The 20,649-nt window shown below is 39.4% G+C and overlaps 1 protein-coding gene across 2 annotated transcripts; it reads left to right on the forward strand.

Annotated features, from left to right (window-relative positions):
* Positions 1–11,061: 11,061 nt before the first annotated feature.
* Positions 11,062–14,503, forward strand: NEUROD6 (neuronal differentiation 6). 2 transcript variants are annotated; one of them, XM_066544886.1, is made up of 3 exons: positions 11,073–11,170; positions 11,526–11,794; positions 12,593–14,503. In XM_066544886.1, the coding sequence occupies exon 3, from the start codon at positions 12,614–12,616 to the stop codon at positions 13,625–13,627; it is 1,014 nt and encodes a 337-aa protein (XP_066400983.1). In that variant the 5' UTR covers positions 11,073–11,170; positions 11,526–11,794; positions 12,593–12,613; the 3' UTR covers positions 13,628–14,503. The 2 variants fall into 2 exon arrangements, with proteins under 2 accessions (XP_066400991.1, XP_066400983.1); XM_066544894.1 differs by lacking the exon at positions 11,526–11,794 and having other exon boundaries at positions 11,062–11,170.
* The last annotated feature ends 6,146 nt before the right edge of the window (positions 14,504–20,649 follow it).

Genomic DNA, 20,649 nt, shown 5'->3' on the forward strand with positions numbered 1-20,649 from the left:
CAATTTTTTTCTCTCTCCCAGACACAATGCAGTAATAAGACTTGAGCTGCTATATGTATTCCTCAAACAATAGCAACTGAATTAAACATGATCAGAAAGAAACCAAAATAAAGCTAGATACATCAGATACATATTGTCTAACACTGGGAACAATGCCATGGGAAGAAAAAAAGGATTTCTAACTTGCAAAAATACGTGCATCTTCAGTACTGTTTCTGCTGACCACTGACTGTTTCAGCATTTTGCAAACTATGCCCTGTATGAACTTTTCCCAGCACTTCAAGAGCTTAAAGAGGCAGGCTCACAGTAAGGCCGCATGAACTAGATAGAAAGCTAATACGGCCACCAGCACAATAGAGGGGAAACACAAGCAGGATTCAGGATCAGCAAGCCACGCTCCCTTCTTAGGGAAGGAATTTTGCCAAACTTATGGGTGCCTTCTGGCCGTGGCTATTTAAACTATTTGGAGATTCAAACTAGTCCTCAGCCAGCCAAAGGACTGAAATGAAAACTTCAGGCTGACAAAAGAGATATAATTTCCTTTGCACATCCTGTTACGTGAGATCACTAGACAGAGTGGTTACCTTCAAAATCAACACTGGGTACTCAAACTGTGGCATGGAGCACGGATTTTCATGGTTGGTGGACAAGGGAGCTGGCAAGCTGTAGGATTTACACAACTCCTTTGAGATTGCTCAGACATGAGGGATGTTAATTACAGAAAGTACTGTTTACTTCATCTTGCACTTAAGTGCCTCACTTCTATTTACAGAAGATCACAATGTCATGTTGATTTTGGAAAACTTGATTGATTGTTTAGACAATGCTGTTTCTGAGAGGGTGTCCATGTATTTTATAAAAACCTCTATGCAGCTGTAAGTAGAATCCTCTCTTGATTCTCCTTCTTTAATTGTATACTTCTATATATGGGAATTGAATTTGTTACGTTCAGAACCTAAGAAATTTACATCTTATAACACCATCGTGTCTGCTTGATCAGCATATTTGGTGAAAAACACAATTTCAATGGATTTTTATAGATGACAGCCATCAGTTACTCTGAAAGTAGATCTGCAGCTAGAAGTAATAGAATTGTTCATTCATCACTGAAAAAATTGTTCTTTAAACATCAGGTTTTCCAAAACTATTTTGAGAAAATATCATTACAGTCCTATCTGAATTCAGCACCATTTTACAGCTAAGATGAAATTAACTGTGCCTTTCACTTTTACAGAAGTTTGAGGATAGAATCCAGAAAACAATTTTGTAAATTCCTATTCTATTTGCAGTGGAATTCCACCATTGAATCTCCAGGACTCTCAGGGGAAAATTGATCCTGTGGGTATAAGACCTCAAATGTTCCAGCTTGTCTCAAGGTAAAATGAGATGGTCAAGATCCTTCAAAATATATAGCTATCCACGTTCCACTGCTTTCAAATCAGTGAAAGATGCATATAGTTTTGTGTAACAAGAAAAAGCAGGAAGGCTAGGTAATTCAGTAACTGCACACACCACCTAATCTCTCAGAAAAATAATTTCTGGCATGTCTATCAAATAGACATTGGACTCTTCATGACTCCTAAATCAGTGAAAAAAGTTCAGGATCAATGCTGTAAGATCCTTATGCCTCCCTTTTTCTCCTAGAAAGTAGCATTTCTCTGCTTCATTCCTATAAACATTTAATTCTGGTACTAGCTTAGGTTTGTTTATTTTGTTTTGTGGTTTTTTAATCCAAAATTACCTTTTGTTTCAATAAGGAAAGAGCTCTAGTAAGGTTTTCTAGTACATGCATTATCACGGGTTGCAATGCTGTTTGGCAGTCATGGATGCTAGGACCAGTTAAAAGTGTAATAAGATTTGAGAAGTGTAAGGGAGACCATAGTTCATTAACAGCTTGGGATGCCTGATTGCACAGCTTTTCTGCTTTTTGAATGAAAATTTACTTATCTCAATCAGACAGTATCCCAGGAAAAGTCCTGTCCTAAAAGGGTTATAAATTCAGATAATAAAAGGGAAACAAAAAGGAGCATATATTTCCAGTAAGCCTGAGTCATCCTGCTAAACACTTAATATTATTTCCTATAAACACCTCTGCCGAGCTGTTATGAAAACTACCTGCCTACTTGTGTGTAGAAAGAAGGAAGGTTTCATAGGCAATTGTAGCTCTGGCATTTACTTCTGTCAGCTACTTGCCTTCTCACCTTTAATAGTGTACATTCAAAATAGGCCTAAAGTTTTTACTTTTATTTATTTATTTTCCTCAGGTGTTCATGCTTTTAAAAAGCAGGAAATTATGATTCCTACATATGAGCTTACAGCCCACCTGGACTTAGTGGTTTCATGGGGCTAAAGAAGTCAGTTCTCTAGTCTGAGGACTTTCTCCCTGCTGAGTTTCAAAGGTCTGCTGCAAATAATAAAAGTGTCAGACTTTATAATAAAGTTTGCAAGGAACATTGACAAAATTGGCCTTACAAAGCATGCTATAATTTCCTGGGAGGGAACTGTCCAACAGAAGCTAATGTTGCACTTAAGTTTTATTTACACTTCTGTCAAGTCATCGTTAATTTAACTTCTTGGTTTCCTTGCATTTTAAGATCAAATCACTAGAGAGATGCCTCTACCCGAATTAAGGTGCAAATGAGACCATACATCAATGTCAATAGTATGGATTTCATTTAACAGTAAATGCGAGAGACAGAAAGAAATTGGAAAAGGGGAGAGGGGTTGAGGGGAGAGAGTGAGAAAGATAGTCACCATCTCGTGGATCCAGACCATGTCCCATTGCCCTTTGTGGTGGTTTGACAGGAAATGTGTTTTCTGGGATGCTGTGGTTAGGCCAATGGATGTTCAGATTTTAGTATTGGCACTTAATGTGGCCCTTGGGACATTGGATTCGCCTCTGAGAACACGGGGTTAAAGCAGGGCTCTCCCCTGGGAGGCTCTCTTGGGTTCCGGTCAGGGAAAGGTTCAGAGCTGCCCTGCCCGGCTGCAGGCTGGGCAGGGCAGGGGAAGCCATGCGGCCGGGTGAGGTAGGCCGGGCCCTGGACAGAAGGGAGGTGAAGGCCCCTGCAGGGTGGAAGGGTGGAGGAGCACCGAGAGGCATCGGGCAGCCACTCCCCCACCCAGGAGAGACAGAGAGAGAGCCTGTGCCTATGCTTGGCCGGCCGAGAAGGAGAAGAGGGGGGTGTGAGAAGGTGCCCGGCAGGGCAGGGTGGGAGTTCTGAACAGACGGAGCCTCAGATTTTTAACCCTTTTCTTGGATGATGGAAACCCCACAAATGCTAATCCTCCTGGAGGTGAATGAGAAGAGAGATACAGAGGAGATAAGAGGAAATGGGCCACGAGAGAAATAGAGAAGAACTCAGGTGGAAGAGATGATGGAGTAGCTTATGCTGGACTCTTTTTGTGTAGCCATGGACAGAGCCATGTTTCCTTGTGATACAGGGACTGCATTCTAGGGGGAGGCAATGCCTCAGGACCAAGAGGGTTCGGTGTGGGTACCCCTCGGCCCCAGGGGGTGAAAAATATGGGGGGACAGATGTCCCAAAGTTGAGACTGTGCCCTTTTGGAGTGGGACGAAGCATCCTTAAATGTCGACCCTAGAAGCAGCTCTGGTCGGTGTTCAGTGGTGAGAGCACTGGACATGAAAGGAAGAGGTCACCATTGGCACAAGAAGGACTCCTTGTCCTCTTGATGAACTGAGGATTGAGTATTCTGAAGGGTGGTGCCGGACTGAGAGTTGATGATTTGGGGGATGTATTGTATTGGGAATTTGGTGGGGAGGAGGAGGAGATGTATTTGTGAAGTTTTCATTTTCCTTGTGTGGTTTTTTTTTTTTCCTAAGTGGGAGCCTGCTTTGCTTATTCCTGGTCACATCTCACGGCAGAAACCAGGGAGAGAGTATTCTCATGGAGGCCCTGGCATTGTGCCAGTGTCAAACCATGACACCCTTCTTCTGGTTTTCTCAGTGAAGGGGCTCTCACAAAATAAAGTCCAATGGGTTACTATATGTTCAGGTACAGGTGGGAACGGCCAAGCACCTCCCCTGTTGTGGAGAGTTTTACATTGGCTTTTGCAGCACTGAGGATCTGTTGCAACAGTACCCTTGGAAGGCTTCAGAAATGTGTCTGCGGGCTGTGGCCTCCCCTCGTGGGACCCAGGCAGAGCTGATTTTCAGGACAGCTGCTGGGTTTGGCTTTCCTTGTAGGTACTTTCTTCTCCGGAAGCCTTGCTTACTTCTCCATAGACCTGAGGTAAGTGGACAATAGTAACACCTTTAACTTATCAGAAATTCTTATCAGGTGACTTAACTCACAGTCTAAATTCCAGGAATCCAGGAGGGATACTAGGGATAAGTGGGAAATGTAGAGGGGACCGGTAGGGGGGATGGGTTGGGAGGTCAGGTAGGGGGCTGGGCTTGGGTGGTTGCATGTGAGCAGTTGCTTCTTTATATTATTTGCTATAGTGGGCAAAGTCTTTCAATTATCTTAACAGTGTTCAAGGCAATTGTGATCTTTAAGTCTCTTACATTGCATTTTGAATTTAATTTTATGAATCCATATATTAAAAAAATCCATATATATATATACAGGTCCTAATCAAACTGCTCATCTTGTGGCATGTGGTTTCTGTAAGGCCACTCTGCTCTTCTGTGTCAGTGCTGTAGTCATGTGCTCAGAGCTCCCACCACTTCCTGGACAGTCTTTGTCCCAGCATGACCCCACCATGTAGAGTGCAGCATGTCATCACTCCATGTGGGATGAACAACCCTGTCACAGGGAGAAGACTGCAGAAAGGGAGAAAAAAAGTTTTGGGAATATCTACACAGGTAATCTAGGGAGACTATCTCATCAGGCGCCTCTTGCTGAGGGAGATTAGCAGTGGGGAGAAGAAAGCAGCCACTAGCTGCAGAGAGATTGCAAGCAAATCTATGGAAGAAAAAGCATACATCATAGTTCTGAGGTCTCGTTGAGGAGGGGGAAGCAGTGCAGGTCTCTTCTGGGGTCATACACACCCACACTATTGATGCCGACAAATTTTAGTTTTTTATACATTTTTCATATATTTGCAACTTTGCAGCCTCTTACTACACAGTTAATACACAGCTCCTGATATTTATTGTACCCTGTCTCTTAGATATTAGAATAATATGCTAACCCTCCTAATCCATACTTGGAATTCTGTTTAGTCTTATTCTTAAGAAGAAGAAGCCTGACAAGGACATTTTGTTTTTCACTAGAACTTAAATGGCATAACAAGAAATGGGGCAAAGAAGCCCCTGGAACAACTCTAATGAGGCAGAACTCAGATGAAATTTCCTACCCAACTGGTCTTCTAATTGAACAATATTTTTTAAATATACTAATTTGTTAAACTTACAAAAATTGCAGAAATCTCATTCTGGATGTGCCCATGACAATGGGGAAGCTTTCAATTAAGACCTGCTTTTTAGCTCACTATTTTAACACTGTTGCAAGTTTATTTGATTTTTGGCAACACTATGTCTACTAAAAAGGACTAGCTGCAAGGCCCTTGAAAAAAACATGCATTGATGGGAGCAGAGAGTCTCAAAATGGAAGCACAGAGGAAGAACATCTGTGAATCGCTGTAGGCATCACATCACCTCAAAAGGAGAAAAGTCATCATCACTGATTAGCTGTTTGACAGAGATTGCCATTAAAGAATGAATAGTGATGAGCAGTGTCAGGGTGTGTCCTTTAGCCAAATGTCCCCGCAGCAGCTTCTAAATATTTACAAATTTACTGATCTCAGACCATCCTCAAGGTAGGATAACAGACAGTGTGACCACTTCAGTCACAAAGTATGGATGAAAAAAAACATTTCTCAGATGTACCACAGGGCTGCTTCACACCACAAAGCAATAGCAATTGTCTTAACACCCTGCAACTTTAGGAAGCAACACAGCTACATGACCGGTCTGACTAGAATATTTTACCCCAGGGAGAGAAGTACCTTAAATCCCATATTCTTGCAAAGTACACAATCACCTCTTGATCTGGTACTAAAACTTTCAGGTCATATTGTGCCTCTACTTTTCTAGGTAATTTAAAAAAACAAAGGTATTTTCCATTTTAAAATTATTTGGTTCCACCATCTTTCAATTCCTTTATATTTGTGTGAACCAGGAGTAACTCAAAATTAATAACATTATCCCAAATGTATTTTCTATCTACATAAGACCTATTCTAGTCATGTGTTTCAGAAATCTTAGAGTAATTTCTGGACACAAACTTAATTTTGGTTAACCATAAGCAATTACAGTTAGCAACCATTTTCAGATTCTATAGTTTTACTCAAATAACTCCCATTAAAATAGAGTAACTAACCCCTTTACAGCACTTTCCTATTTGTGTCTAACAGCTTATTCAAAACATGAAACTAAGGTTGCCTGATTACAGCAAGAAGTACATGCTTAATAAAGGGGACCTAATTCAAAACATACTTATATTTTGCCACATTGGCAGATAGGTTAAAAATTGTATTTTCAGACTGAACCAAATCCTCTTGAGCTAATGTAGTTTATTTCTCTGAAGCCAGGGGTCCTTATTGGCGTTTTCTAATCTGTCCTGGGAGAAGGACATATATTGTCTTAGAACTGGCAGAAGAGTGCTTAGTCAACTTGATTGGAACAGCAAGTTCCCCTCATAAAAAAGTCCACAGTCTACAGCAGTATACTGGGGACATGGAGAGGCAGAAGAGGGACAGCTCTTCACAGACAGAAAGACACATCACTTTAGTCCCACAGTGTGCTAGCTGCACACACGATAGGCAGCTGGCATGCAACATGCATGTGGCACATGGTTCTGGTTCCTTCCCCAGCAGCTCATTTTATTGAGACAGTCCAGGCTTTACCAAGAAAGTCCCAAATCTAACCAATCTGAAACTCACTTTCTGAGCAATCTGAAACTCACCGAGGCTAGCAGACCAGGGTCCCTGCCCAAGATACTATCCTCTTTTGAATATTTTTGTAAAACAATATAATTTAAATTTTAAAAAATGTAAATAAAGCACAAACCCCAAACCAAACAAACCCCAAACCAACCAATCCACCAAAACCTCAAAAGCACACACAGAACTCCTGCCAAAGGAGGTGTTCCCACCTCCTTCTTAGCATTAAACCCATAAGGAGACCAGAACCACTGTTTTCCACACTCTTACCCATGTATTTGTCCCTTATGGTCTGACTTTGCAATTTAGGATGCACTAGACATATATTTTCCCCCAGTCTCACTCTCAAGGCAGCAGTTGCTCTGGTGTTTGGGCTGTGCATGTGGGTGCTGTGGCAGGAAGGCAATCTCACATCAGGTCATGAGTGTGGAAGAGGGAGTTTGGCATCATGATTGTCACTGTGTCTGTGTTGCAGTGATGTCTAGTGTGTACATTAGAAAGAAGAGGAAACAAATAAAAGAAAAATATTTAGCTATCTTCCCCTTCTGAACAGTTTCCTGCTGTCCACTGCGATGCAGAGGATCAGGAATGGGACATCACGCCATGATCAATATGATCAAGTGAGGCCAAATTTATTATCCCCAAAAGGGCTAAATTTATGATAAGTTTCTACTGTTCACGCGTTTCTAGCTAATACATAATTGGTTAATCCTAGCTGTTCACACATCTAAAATTGAATGCTGATTGGATCTTCTAATTTTTCATGCGCCTTGCTGTGGTCATCTCGCCCACCCATTGCTTCTCTTTTTTCTCACTTTCTTAAACTTGCTGAGTCTTAATGACTCTTCTTCTTGTATCTTTCTCAAGGATATACTGACCCCATTTCTAAATATGTCCTTATCCATTGTTTGTGAACATGTCCATTATCCATTATTACCAGCAGGCTGGATTGTGCATCGGCTGAATGTGGCCATTGTCTTGCAAAAACTCCTCAATCTGCAAAAAATCCTCAGCAGTCCACAAGGTCCTATTGCTCCCAGTGAATGACTAAGGTTACCACACTTCAAAATGTTCCTGAGTTCCTTAATTTGATGTGGTTTTTCCTGTTCCAGCAAAATGGGGAAGTGTGGGCCAGTTAGGAGAGGGTTTGAGAGGATGATTTAAAAAAAAAAAGTAAATAAAATAATAAGGAGAGAGAGAAAAAAGAAAAAGAGTAAGCGCTCGAATGATAGCATATTGAACTTACTTGAAGGACTCACATTGAATGCAGCGCAGTTTGGGTCAGTCCCCCTCATACCCCATGGAGATTCTGGAGACCTTGGAACTCAGTATTATTTCAGTAAATTTATTAATGACTCATTATTATGGAAATGAATCTATAAATATTTGGTTGTGTTATTATTTATATATATTAATATTAACACATTAGTATAATATTGCATTTGAAATAGTCTCACTTTTAATTCAAGACTAGACAGTCCATGTACAGGAAAAAAATTGTGATATGTGTTCTGTAGCATATTTGCTGCTGTGCAGCCATTCTATAGAGTGCATTTAAGTGTATTTTGTGTACTATTCTTAACATGCATTCACAGTAGACAGCAAAGCAGCAGTTATTCGGTATGCTGTGAATGCCTATTAACAGCAGTACCTATTTGCATATCATGGATCCCTAATACAAAATAGGCATAGTAAAAGCCGTATTAAAAGTTATTATGCATGCACAGCAGAGGCTTTTTAAACCTTGATATCTCAGCTATTTTGTTTCTCCACAACTTATTTGAAAATATTAAAAAGGTCAAATGATGGATTAGGAATGTGTGAAACTGTAGTATTACTCCTATGGAGGTAACCATTCAACACAAACTAATTCATTTTTGGTTTTATTAGCACTATAAAAGATGTTCAAAAATGCATTTGAGTTGTTAAAAAAAATAACCACCTACTTCAATAATAAGAGAGGACAGAGAAAATAGTTTCACATATTTTGAGCACCGTGTGATATAATTGAGAATTTTGTTGGTCCCTTCCTAAACACAGAACTATTGCAATGTCCACCTTTCTTTCAGTATCTCATGGCATTTTTAGTATGTATCGAAACAGTGTTGGTTACCCTAGGACTTTTAATTTTTAGATTATCTTGCATTTTTTAATACTTGAAAATGCAAAATCCTTGAAAAGGTGGACAATCCCTAGAATCTTTAACAATATAAATCTTAATACATTAATTCCTATTGGGGATAATGGGATTCTGCCCTCTCCTTTGTTACAGATTGTAATGTTTGTGGTAAAAATGAAATGAATGCTATGAATAGTACAGCACTTGCTCTTTTTTGAACAGTTTTCCTTAAAGTTTTAACATCTTTGTCACTTCAGATAAATTTTCCTTAATAAACAAAAACTAAAAAAAAAGCCTCTGTTTTATAAAGAATGAGAGAACACTGAATGTTTTACTTCTTTAAAATAAAACAAAAACCACAAAACCCTCAATGTTTGGGATGAGGTGTTTTTTCTAATGAAAGGCTGTAAATCATTGAGCACATCCATATAGATGCATAAAACAGATGTATATGTGATCTTCCCACACACGTGTTGTTCTGTACTGCAGTCTTATTTTTTGTTCCCGTCTCTAATCAAAAAAATACCCCAACATATTTAAATGAAACTTTGTGAAAGAAAAAATAATTGGGTGAAGGCTTGAGGGCTGAGAACATTAATGCCAAGGTTTGGACCAATGTGAATTGAAGCAGATGAATTATAAACCCTTCAAAAGCAGAATTTATAATGGAAATGCTGACATGGACACATAACAATAGCAGCTCTGCCAAGTATTATTTTAATACTAAAAGCATATTCAGTCACTCATTATTTTATGATAGAAATTATTTCTTTACAAAAAAGCAGTGATACACAATAATAATGAAACCAAATTTTAAAAAAGAATGTTTCTAAGGTGACTCCTGTAACTCCCTTGATATCACTTATATGTGACATGCCACTCTTTGAATTAAAAAAAAGCACAAACCCCTAACACATGAAGGTGGAGTTTGTAATAAGCTCCATGGCAAGGCTGAGCTAAGAGTCTTTGTGAGCTTCCTTTAAGTGTTTTGCCAGCAGAAGGAGACAAAAGGGTTAAAAAGGAAGAGCACAGGAGAGGCAGCTGACAGGAGAAACAAGGGCATGAAGAGAGGAGAAGCTAGGTATCAAAACAGAAGAGCAGGGGGAGATTTTTAGGTGGTTTTCAAAGGGAATAACACAGTTTTTAAAGAGATATTGGGGAAGCATTCATGAAAAAGCTTGCAGACTGAGAAAATATGGCAGGGACCAAACCCTTTGAGAATCCTAAGCTACACTTTTGAGCAGGTGCATCCCAGTCACATTGCAACATGCCAGAGCATGTCAGTGTGCCTTGCCACATGCTTCAGAAAAAAGGCATGATTTGTTAAACCTTCGTGCTGTATGTCCAGTTTTCTATAAATGCCTCTTTTATTTTGCAATGTCAAAAAACACCAAGGGATGTGAAGGAAGGATTTCTTACAGATGGCATGAGGTTTTCTCCTATTATCCTGTGCTCTGGGGCAAGAAACTGCACTCCAAAAAACCCCACACCCCAAAAATCTCACCCAGCAGCATCACACAAAAACTACTTTTTGTGACTGTGCTATGCATTATAGAGCCAGCATTACTACCCTATTACCGCCTTCCTTTCCCTGCCTTTTCTTTTTTGTCCCTGGGTACCAGGTGCACTGGAGGGACTCAGATCAATACAAGACAACATTTCTCGTATAAACAATGCCATATTAACAACCAGAGGGCAGCTGTACCTGTAGGCAGGGATAGCACCAAATGCTGGCATGTCTATCCATGCAGCTAGACTGCTAAAAAGAAGCAACCACAGTGGAAATGCACCTACTGTAAGTGAAATGCGGGTGCAGAATTTTTTTCTTTTCTTTTTTCTATCAGTCTAACCTTCTGTGTTGATACATGAATGCTGGTACCCACTTAGAGGGATGCCAGATGATCAGTGCAGAATGAAGGTCCCAGGAGAAAGACTCACGTGGTTTTCTCTGCCCCGTGACGTCACTAGCAGATGGCATGGGTACCAGCTCTGGCAGTTGGCATCAATGTCACTTTTTAGAGATCAATGAGATAGTGCAGATATACACAGATCTAGACTCCAGCAGACGATGCGACATTCAGACTGAAAAGATTTGGAAGGCAAAAAATGAAAACTGATTGTTGAATGAAATAAAAAGCTAAGGTAATACAAATAAAGATATATTTCAATTGGTGTTGGGTGTGCATGCAAGTGTTTAAAGATACAGTATCATTGTCTTGTTTTTTGTGTATGCTATTTGCTGTCTAGTAACTCCTACCATTTTATTTTTCTGATGCAATTACAAACTTTCATTGCTTTTATGTAATACTGCAAATGTGTAGACAGTACTGATAGAGTTAGTCTTTGACTGGGGTTTTTGTTTAATTTTGTTCTGTTAAAAGTCCCTGCATTTACTTTGCTTGTCTCTTTGAAGTCTATGGGATACAAGCTTTTGCTGTTCCCAAACTGCAAATGAAAGCAAAGTAATTGGGAAAAGGAAATTATTTTTCCTTTCCAGGCTGGATTCTGAGCACACGTGCAGGATTGCAGTCAGAATCTACAGACCGCTCCTGTCAGCTAAGAGCTGGAGGAAGACATCTGAGCCTCGCAGAACATAAACACTGCTATAGCGGGCAGGGAATTTTTCACCTCCCCCCCTCCCCTCCCCAGTTGATGGGAAAGAAAAGAAAAAGGAGAAAAGAACAAGAAAAAAAGCAAATAAGTTGATTCTAACAAAACAGATAATATCAAATAGAATTTTTGCTTGAAAAAGGGAGAAAAAAAGAGGTAGGGGGATTTTATTTCCTAACTCTAATCTGAATACGTTTAGAGTTAAATAATTCTGATTTTTGTCTTAATATGAAATAAGTATTATGTGATTTTAATATAAACAACTAGGAAAAATGCTTTGTTTTGAATTATATTACTAGCTGAGTGATTTGGGGGGTATATTCCATTTTTTTACCTTCTCAGCCACTGTAACTTACTAAAGTTTAATATCTTGATACATAAAGGAAGAAATGTGGAGAACAAAAACCCACAATTTTGAAGTATAAGTCAAAAAGTGATTTTAAAATATTTACCATCAGGTAATAGAATTATGGGACTTTTTCAATTTTAAAACTCCACTCCCTCTCCTCATTTTTCCACCCAGGGGAATTACGATTAATGAAATTTCTGTAGTGCTTTGTCACGTTTTGCATTTCTTTGAATTCCATGATGGTGAGAGTTTGAAAGATTTGTTAAAAAAAAATGAGCAGGGAGCTAACTGTACATTTAAAATATGAATTTACTCCATATTTATCTGTGATAAATGTGGTTTTTTAGTTGCAGGGTCAAATGTTTCAAGTGATTTTAGAATTCTCAACAGCTATTATTTTTTTAAACATGGGCATTTGCAACTGCCATTTTATTAAAAAAATATAGACTGAGCATTTATACACACACACATATATACACATACACACACTCTCTCTTTTTAGAAGAGCTTGCACACAGACACAAATAAGGTGCATGAGGCTGTCTGTGTGAGTCGGAAAACTTTAAAAATGGAAATATTTAAACATTGTGCTGGCATTCTTTCAGGTAACTTAAGATTGTAGAACCATGTTAACACTACCATTTGATGAGTCTGTTGTAATGCCAGAATCCCAGATGTGTAGAAAGTTTCCCAGAGAAAGTGATGACCAAAAGCAAATGAAGAACACAGAAAGCTTTTCAAAGCAGATCATCCTCCGAGGAAAGAACATTAAAAGATCTCCTGGAGAAGAAACAGAAAAAGAGGAAGAAGAGGAAGAGCGAGAAGAGGAGGATGAGAATGGCTTGCCAAGGCGAAGGGGCCTTAGGAAAAAAAAGACAAGCAAGATAAGGATGGAAAGAATTAAATTCAGGCGTCAAGAAGCCAATGCTAGAGAGAGGAACCGTATGCACGGCCTTAACGATGCTCTGGACAATTTAAGGAAAGTTGTCCCTTGTTATTCTAAAACACAAAAACTGTCTAAAATAGAAACTTTAAGACTAGCCAAGAACTATATTTGGGCTCTTTCTGAAATACTGCGAATTGGGAAGAGACCTGACCTGCTCACCTTTGTCCAAAACTTGTGCAAGGGTCTGTCCCAGCCAACTACAAACTTGGTGGCAGGATGCCTGCAGCTGAATGCCAGAAGTTTCCTAATGGGCCAGGCAGGTGAAGGTGCCCATCATACCCGCACACCCTACTCCACCTTCTATCCTCCCTACCACAGCCCGGAGCTTGGCACCCCCCCAGGGCATGGGACTCTTGACAACTCTAAGTCCATGAAACCATACAATTACTGCAGCACTTACGAGTCCTTCTACGAAAGTACATCCCCTGAGTGCGCCAGCCCACAGTTTGAAGGTCCCTTAAGTCCTCCCCCAATTAACTATAATGGGATATTTTCCCTGAAGCAAGAGGAAAGCTTGGACTATGGCAAAAATTACAATTATGGCATGCATTACTGTGCAGTGCCACCCAGGGGTCCCCTTGGGCAGAGCTCGATGTTCAGGTTGCCTACAGAGAGCCACTTCCCTTATGACTTACATCTGCGCAGCCAGTCTCTCACCATGCAAGATGAATTGAATGCAGTTTTTCATAATTAATGAGGAAAATGAAAATAAACAGTGGTCATTCACCTCCCCATCTAATTAAGAGCAAGCAGATGCTTGGGCACTGCGTAATTGGCACAATTATATTTAAAATGTTTACTAGTTCCTAAAGTGTGTTTCAGCTATTGTGAAGATTTTCTATGTATTAATAAACCCTTTTTATTGTAAGTATTTTTTTTTTCTGTAATCACTGTGAGAATATGTTTCCTCCCAGAGGTTTTCTCCCTCCTTTTTAACTTTTTGTTTCCCTATTTATTTGATTTGTTGAGCAGTGTGTCTGAACAATATTACTGAAATAAAAGCATACACACTGTGTGAAGTCAGTGTCTATTTTGATTGTATAGTAATTATACAAATGCATGTTATTGAAATCAGATTGATAAAAATTATGTATTTATAATTGGTAGAAAATATATATTATGTATTCAAGGAGAGCTGGATTAAAAATATTAAGAATTTTAAAGTAATTATCCAGAACTGAGATGGGCTTGCAATGTGCAGAGGTGAGGGGCCAGCAATATTGAAAGCTATGCAAAAAAAAAAAAAAAAGGCAAACAAGAAAGCGAAATAGTTTTTGGGTTGTTGGTTTTCGGTAAACTAACGGAAAAAATGATTGTCATTGACATTATTCAGCCTGATTTTAGAGTGTTGCTGACAGGGGCCACATGATTATATTTAGAAGATGTTGTCAAAAATTTGCGTCAGTTATTTTGACCATATATAATAAGCACTTTTTATTTGTGTTATTATGACTTCAGATGTAAAGGTTTGTTACAAAAATGTATAACTGTGGTTTCTCACTACAAAATTGACATGCAATTAAAGATAGATGTTTCCACTTTTAAAATACATCTATTAGCTGTGATACTATAGCTGTGTGTATTTTGTCTGATATTTATTATTTCGCAGTATACAGCTGCCTTTGGTCTTGTCTACACACCTTTTTTCCCAGGACACTCATAATGCTTAAATCTGGGGTAGGAAGTCAAGAATTATCAGGGTGAACCTCATGCTATTTTCAGAGGGATGTATTAGTGATGCAGTAGATTCAAAATACCACATAAATAGCTGTGTGTTAAATGAAATAACATGTTATGGAAAGAAAGTAACTTTATATCTCAATGAAATGCCAAATTTCATATGGGGAAGAGCCCTGAGCTAACACACAGGACACTAGCTGCTCCTCTAGCTCATTGGGGGAATGGCAGGAGCATGAGAATTACAAAGACTTCAGAGAAAAAGAATTCCTGGACATTGCTAAACATAGTGTTGATTAAAAAACAGCACCAGTAAACTATATATGTGTATGCAACCCACACTAGTTCAGCAGCTACAGAGGTCTGCACAGTCCCACACACCCTAAGAGTTTATCTTATCTGAGCCTCAGTTGTTTTCTAACCAGCTAGAGCTATTTATCTATAAACTGATGAGTGATAAAATGAATGAACTGTTGATCTAAAAGCCAACAGTCTTTAAACCTCTGAATGAGCAAGACCTCTTTATAATGATGGATAAACAGCAGCTGTCTGACAAGCAAAAGTACTCTGCTCTAAATGAGGAGGGAATACTTTTTAAAAAGCTGTATTAAAGGTGTAAATTTCACATGCAAGTTGGAAGTTCCTGGCTGAATCACAGTCAGAGTCACAGTTTGTTAATGACACATCAATCTCACAGCCTCACTTGAGTACACAGCTGGACAAAGTGGGGATGGGCCAATTTCTCCTGATAATTTGCCTAATGTCACAAGCAATACTTGTAAACAGTCTGCCCTGCCAAGCATTGCAGCTCCCTCAGCACAACCACAACCTGATGTTCATCTCTTCTAAGACCAGGCTGCCCTCAAAGGAAAGTGATAACATATCCCAAAGTTTGTATCAGGGTCTAAATGATTCCACGTTTGCAGAGGTAGAGGGACAAGCATGGGATTTTGTTCAACCAATATCCTCCCTAGGCACAAATATGACACCAAAATGGAGTCTTTTGGAGCAGTCTTGGGCCAAATTTCAGGGGTTTGGCTCAGGATCATCCCCTGTTTCCTCAGGGTCAGGCATGGAAGGTACAGAGGCAGCCACTTTCCACCTTGGATGAAAGGTGATGGTGATGACTGTCAACTCAAAAGCATCCCCAGGTGTTCTGCACTGAATATAGGAGGAATTTGGGAGAAAAGAAGACCCTAAAATAGATTGCATTTACTATTACCCAGAATTAGCTGATATTTGGCAAACCATGGAAGGGTGATGGGAGAGAGAAGGGGGAAGAAGCCATTTGACAAAGTGAAAGAATGCAAGTTTGGGCACAGATTCATGCACACTGAGAAATAATAATATATAATCAGGTGTGGTAGGCAAGAGGGCCCAGAAACAGGGGATAATTTTTGGGGAACCAAATACCCCCCATTTAGCATTGGCAACAAACTCATCTAACCAATTTTACTAAGAGAAGCCTCTTCTAGGAGGCTGAAAGTTCACCAAGTATTTCAGAGCTGTTTTGCTGCACAAGGGGAGGGTCTGCATAAGTTGAGTGTGGTGTGAGGAGGCAGCCATAAAGCCCTCCACTAAGGGAAAGAAATGCCTACTGCAGTACATCCAGCAGGAACCCAAGGGGTGTTCAGTCTTCAGGCTCTGCAATCTGGGCATCTCCAACTCTGTGGCCCTATATTAACTCAATAACTCATGGGCCAGTTCCTATTTCCCCTTCTGGCAGCAGAGACAAAGGGAAAGGGGAAAAAAATTTCCCTGCCAGTTCAGATCTTTCTCCCTCACTCCACGACAGATGGGGAGGCAGTTTGCAGCCAGTTTCCCCCTCTGGTAGCTCAAGGCAACAACCACACTTGCTCAGGGCATTGCAAGTTGGAAAGTCACTCCACAATAAATAATGGAACAAGTAATAGGAAAATATTGAGATGGCATAAAAACCCTTCAATGTTCTCTTTCTAGGAGGGCATGGATTATTTAGAGACATGGAGGTAGGAAACTCCCTTGACAGCAGGCTCTCTTGCATACCTTCTTTTATGCACACAACAAACATTTCTGTGATCCTTCACTGGCCAGTCACAGAATAAAAAGGTACTCCAACCTCTGACATGAATTTTAAAAGTCTTTGAAGATGCCTATTTTAGCAAAAAAATCTGAGTACTAATAAAAGTCCTTTAAAATCACAGGGATAAAAGACAATGGGTTTCTTACTCATTTTCTCCACTTTTTGAGGTTTGTCTCCTTTCAATCCCTTTCATACAGCAAAACAAAACTGGTCAGATCTGTGTGTCTTGTTCTCCTCTTCACTGCCTTAAATTTTTTGAGGATAGAATTATGTAAAAGAACAACTGCTTCAGAAAAATTGGGTGAGAAATTTCTATTGTTCTGTGTCCTTTAGCACAAAAATATTGAAAACTTCTGTCAGTTTTAGAGATGGGAACCCCAAAGCTGTCAAAAGAAGAGCTATTTCATATGTGGCTTTTTTACACAGTGGAACTTTTTGCCATTTATTATTTCCCAGAGTAACATTTAGTCTGATTTTTAAAAAAGCAATGTGGATTTTTTAAAATATTGGAAACACTAATTATTTAAGAATGGCTGTACTGGTTTAGATTAATCATCCATTTGACCTAATATCTATTTTTAATATGAGAACATAAAAAGGTTGTCCAAATGTGTCAGAAGAGGGCAAGGAAAATAATTTTTTTAAAAACTAATAAAAGATAATGTTCCAGTCTCGTTGAAGACAGAGATGCATCTGAATTGCAAAAAGGGCCAGGAGGCATAACAGTGTACTGTAATGTTTGCACTCTTTCCTCTGCAACACTGGACCCATCAGTAATCACTGAGTAGGACACACTGGCTAGTACTAGGTGGTACCATGCCAAGAAAAATCTCATCCAGACTACTATTTAAAACCTGTGGCCCAAGCCACAGTCCTACAAATCCCAGTGAGACCACAAAGAGAGAGGGAGGGGCATCCACTGCTTTGCCAGACCTTAGTGGAGATCTCAAACTTTTTCTGAATTACAGTAGGGATACCCTTGTTTTAGGACACATCCTGACTGTGGTCCCTTTGGGACTGTCTTCATTTTTTCATTTCATAGCTATTTCTGCAAAGATTTTTAAAATGTATTGAGATTGCACAGGCACAAACATGATGGGAATTTTTTTCTATACTACCAATTCCCTCTTCCATTTTTATCGCTACTTTATTCTTCTTTCTCTGCCTTGCCTATAAGGGCTCTCAAATTGCAGCAATTAAGTGAAATGCCATCAACAAAGATAAATGAAATCCCAGTGCAATACACGGCAGAATCTTTCCTTTCAAAAAAAAAGGGTCTTTGCATGGTTTTGCTTAACAGATTGTGGATCTAGCTTAACAGTGGTTTTATTTTATGGTCACAAGGTCAAAGCAGGTTTAATATTAGTACCAAAATCCTTCAGCCTTTGATGTATAAGTAGCAGATACAGTGCTGCTTTAGGCTGAATTATCAGGAAAGCAGCTTCCCTTACAAAATTTCAGCAATTTTGAAATTAAGAAGAAACAAACAAAAAAAACAACCCTCAGTAATCTGGCTGTGGGTCTGACCCAGAGCTGAACCATGGCAGCAGGTTTTGATTTTGCTCTGGAGAGACACAGATCAGCATGGTGAACAGCTGGCACTGTGCCATTGCAGAATCTCAAGGGCAGACCTGTCGTATCTCACTGTTACAAATCTAACTACAGTACACAGGGCTGCCATGCAGAATCACACTCCCAAGCCTTCTCCACCACACAATTAGACCAGAGCAAATCATCTCACAAAAATCTATGCTATGCCAAAAGGAGGGCATGTTTTCCTGCAGAGCTTTTTCCCTCATCTCAGAAGATGTGCAAGAATGAGCTAGGAAAAGGGAAAGGCAAATTTGCAAGCAAAAGAGCTCTGGGGGGAAAAAAGTTTTGGTGGTTTTTTTTTTTTTTTGGGGGGGGGGGAGGGGGTTGGTTTGGGTTTTTTTTTTTGTTGCTATTATTGTTGTTGTTTCGGGGTTTTTTTGTTGTGGTTTTTTTGTTTGGTTTTTTTTTTTTTTTTTTTTGTAATGCCTACAGTGTGGAGTCCCTATGACTCACAACTGGCTTTAAATTGGCAACAGCAGCAAAGGTTGTTACAGATTTCCTCCCCCTACTTCCCCAAAACACCATTTTTGACTGTTTCCTTGTCACTTGATCCTTACATTTACACATTTATCCCTGTAACTGCATTACTTGCATTATTTAATTCTATTCTTGTATGATTTAATTCTATACCATGTATGTAGAACATATCTAATTGTAGCTGAAAATCTGCACTACTTCAGGAGGTTAAAAAAATATTTGCTGGAAAAAAAGTGATGTTTACAATTGTTTGTTTTTATAGGATATTCGGTATATTCTCATCCTCACCCCAGTCTTGTGAACATTGTACTTTCTGATACTCTGAGGGTTTTTTGCATTTCTGTAGAACATTGCTAAGCTGGTCTGAGGGTTTTTCCCCCTCTTAGGTTTTTTTTTTAAATTGCAACTGATTAGTATGTGAAATAATATTTTTGAAATTGATGACATTTACTGATCTATAAGTATGACCACATGGTAAATAGCATTAATTCTGAAGTGCTTGGACATTCTCTTTGCAAAATCTAATAATCAGCTGAATTGAAAGTTCTTGTATAGATAGAGAATAAAGGCACAACCACAGATTATATCATAAATTTTGTACTCATGAAAGCAGGAACGGAGGACATGGGTCCACTCGTGTTCTGTTGGAATTCAGCAGATGCCAGATTGGAGTCTAAATCACATGGGAAGATAAGCATAGCCTTATCCACGGTGTTATTTATTTACACATGAGCAAATGCAGAATGCTTAGATGCAACTGAAATGACATTTTTGTTGGGCAGATAGCTTGCAAACAAAAAGACTCTGACAGGACCCTCCTCAGAATCCAGGGAGAGGCCCACATGGATGTTAGTCAATATTTGCCCCACATGGGGAGAAGTGCCTGTAGGAAAAAAAGATATGGAGAACACCAGAAGCAGGACTCCTGCTAATTTCAATAATAAGCAATTGAGATTGCATTCCCAAATCCTAAAGGAAAGTTCATGTCAGCAATGATGAAAAGCCTTCTCCCTCTGGATTTACAAGTTCTTAGGCTTAGCTTGGTAACAGGCATTACTTCAGAAAAGTACATATTTTCCCCACAATACATATAATAACCATTTTAGTTCACACCCATCCATTTACATACAAAGGCACACCTACACCATTGGGACAGATTTTGCGCATTTCCACCAGAAAGTGGGTAAAATCATTTGAATGCATGTAGTTATAATTATTTTGATGCCAAAATGCCAGAAAATTTATTAATGTGGTAAGACAGTGAGTGAATAGCCATTCAATATGTACAGCCACAAGTTGTCAGGTGTTCGGATTCACAAATTTCCATCTCATGGATTCAAATTAGCCATAGCCATCATGTTCCCATTACTCCTAAATTTCATATATTCTTATTCTTACTATACTCTCAGTTTTTCCCTTCAATTAAATAATAGAAACTTAGCTAAAAGGATAAACCTGTCCCTGTGCCTCATCTCACACTCTCACTATAGGAGAATCTTACGATAACTAAGCCCAGAAATCAGAATGACAAATATTGCAGCAACAGAAACACAGCCCTAGCATAATGAGTGTTGCAGGATGTGAAAAGACACCACGAGAAGTATGGCAACATCTTTCCTAGTGAATAGAGTAATAATTCAATGCATGATGCACTGCAGCACCCAGCAGAAACACAGGTGAGGAAACCTTTGCGAGGAAAAAGCAACTTTGTGGTCACAACAAATTCAGCTAATTACCTCCTTGGAGACAGGCACATTATACGTGAACTGGGGTGCCAGTCTGTTTGCCTGGACAATATGTCCAAATACAACTCTGCCAATCCCCATTTTAAATGAGCTGATTGCTACACGCAGTAGGTCATCTCCACCATAACAGTTACTTCAGCATTCTTGCTGGATTCACAGCCA

Source organism: Molothrus aeneus, chromosome 1 (genome assembly GCF_037042795.1).
Source record: "Molothrus aeneus isolate 106 chromosome 1, BPBGC_Maene_1.0, whole genome shotgun sequence".
NCBI lineage: Eukaryota > Metazoa > Chordata > Aves > Passeriformes > Icteridae > Molothrus > Molothrus aeneus.

Coding starts and splice junctions, on each gene's coding strand:
- NEUROD6 (XM_066544894.1), top strand. CDS start 12,614: ATGTTAACACTACCATTTGATGAGTCTGTTGTAATGCCAGAATCCCAG.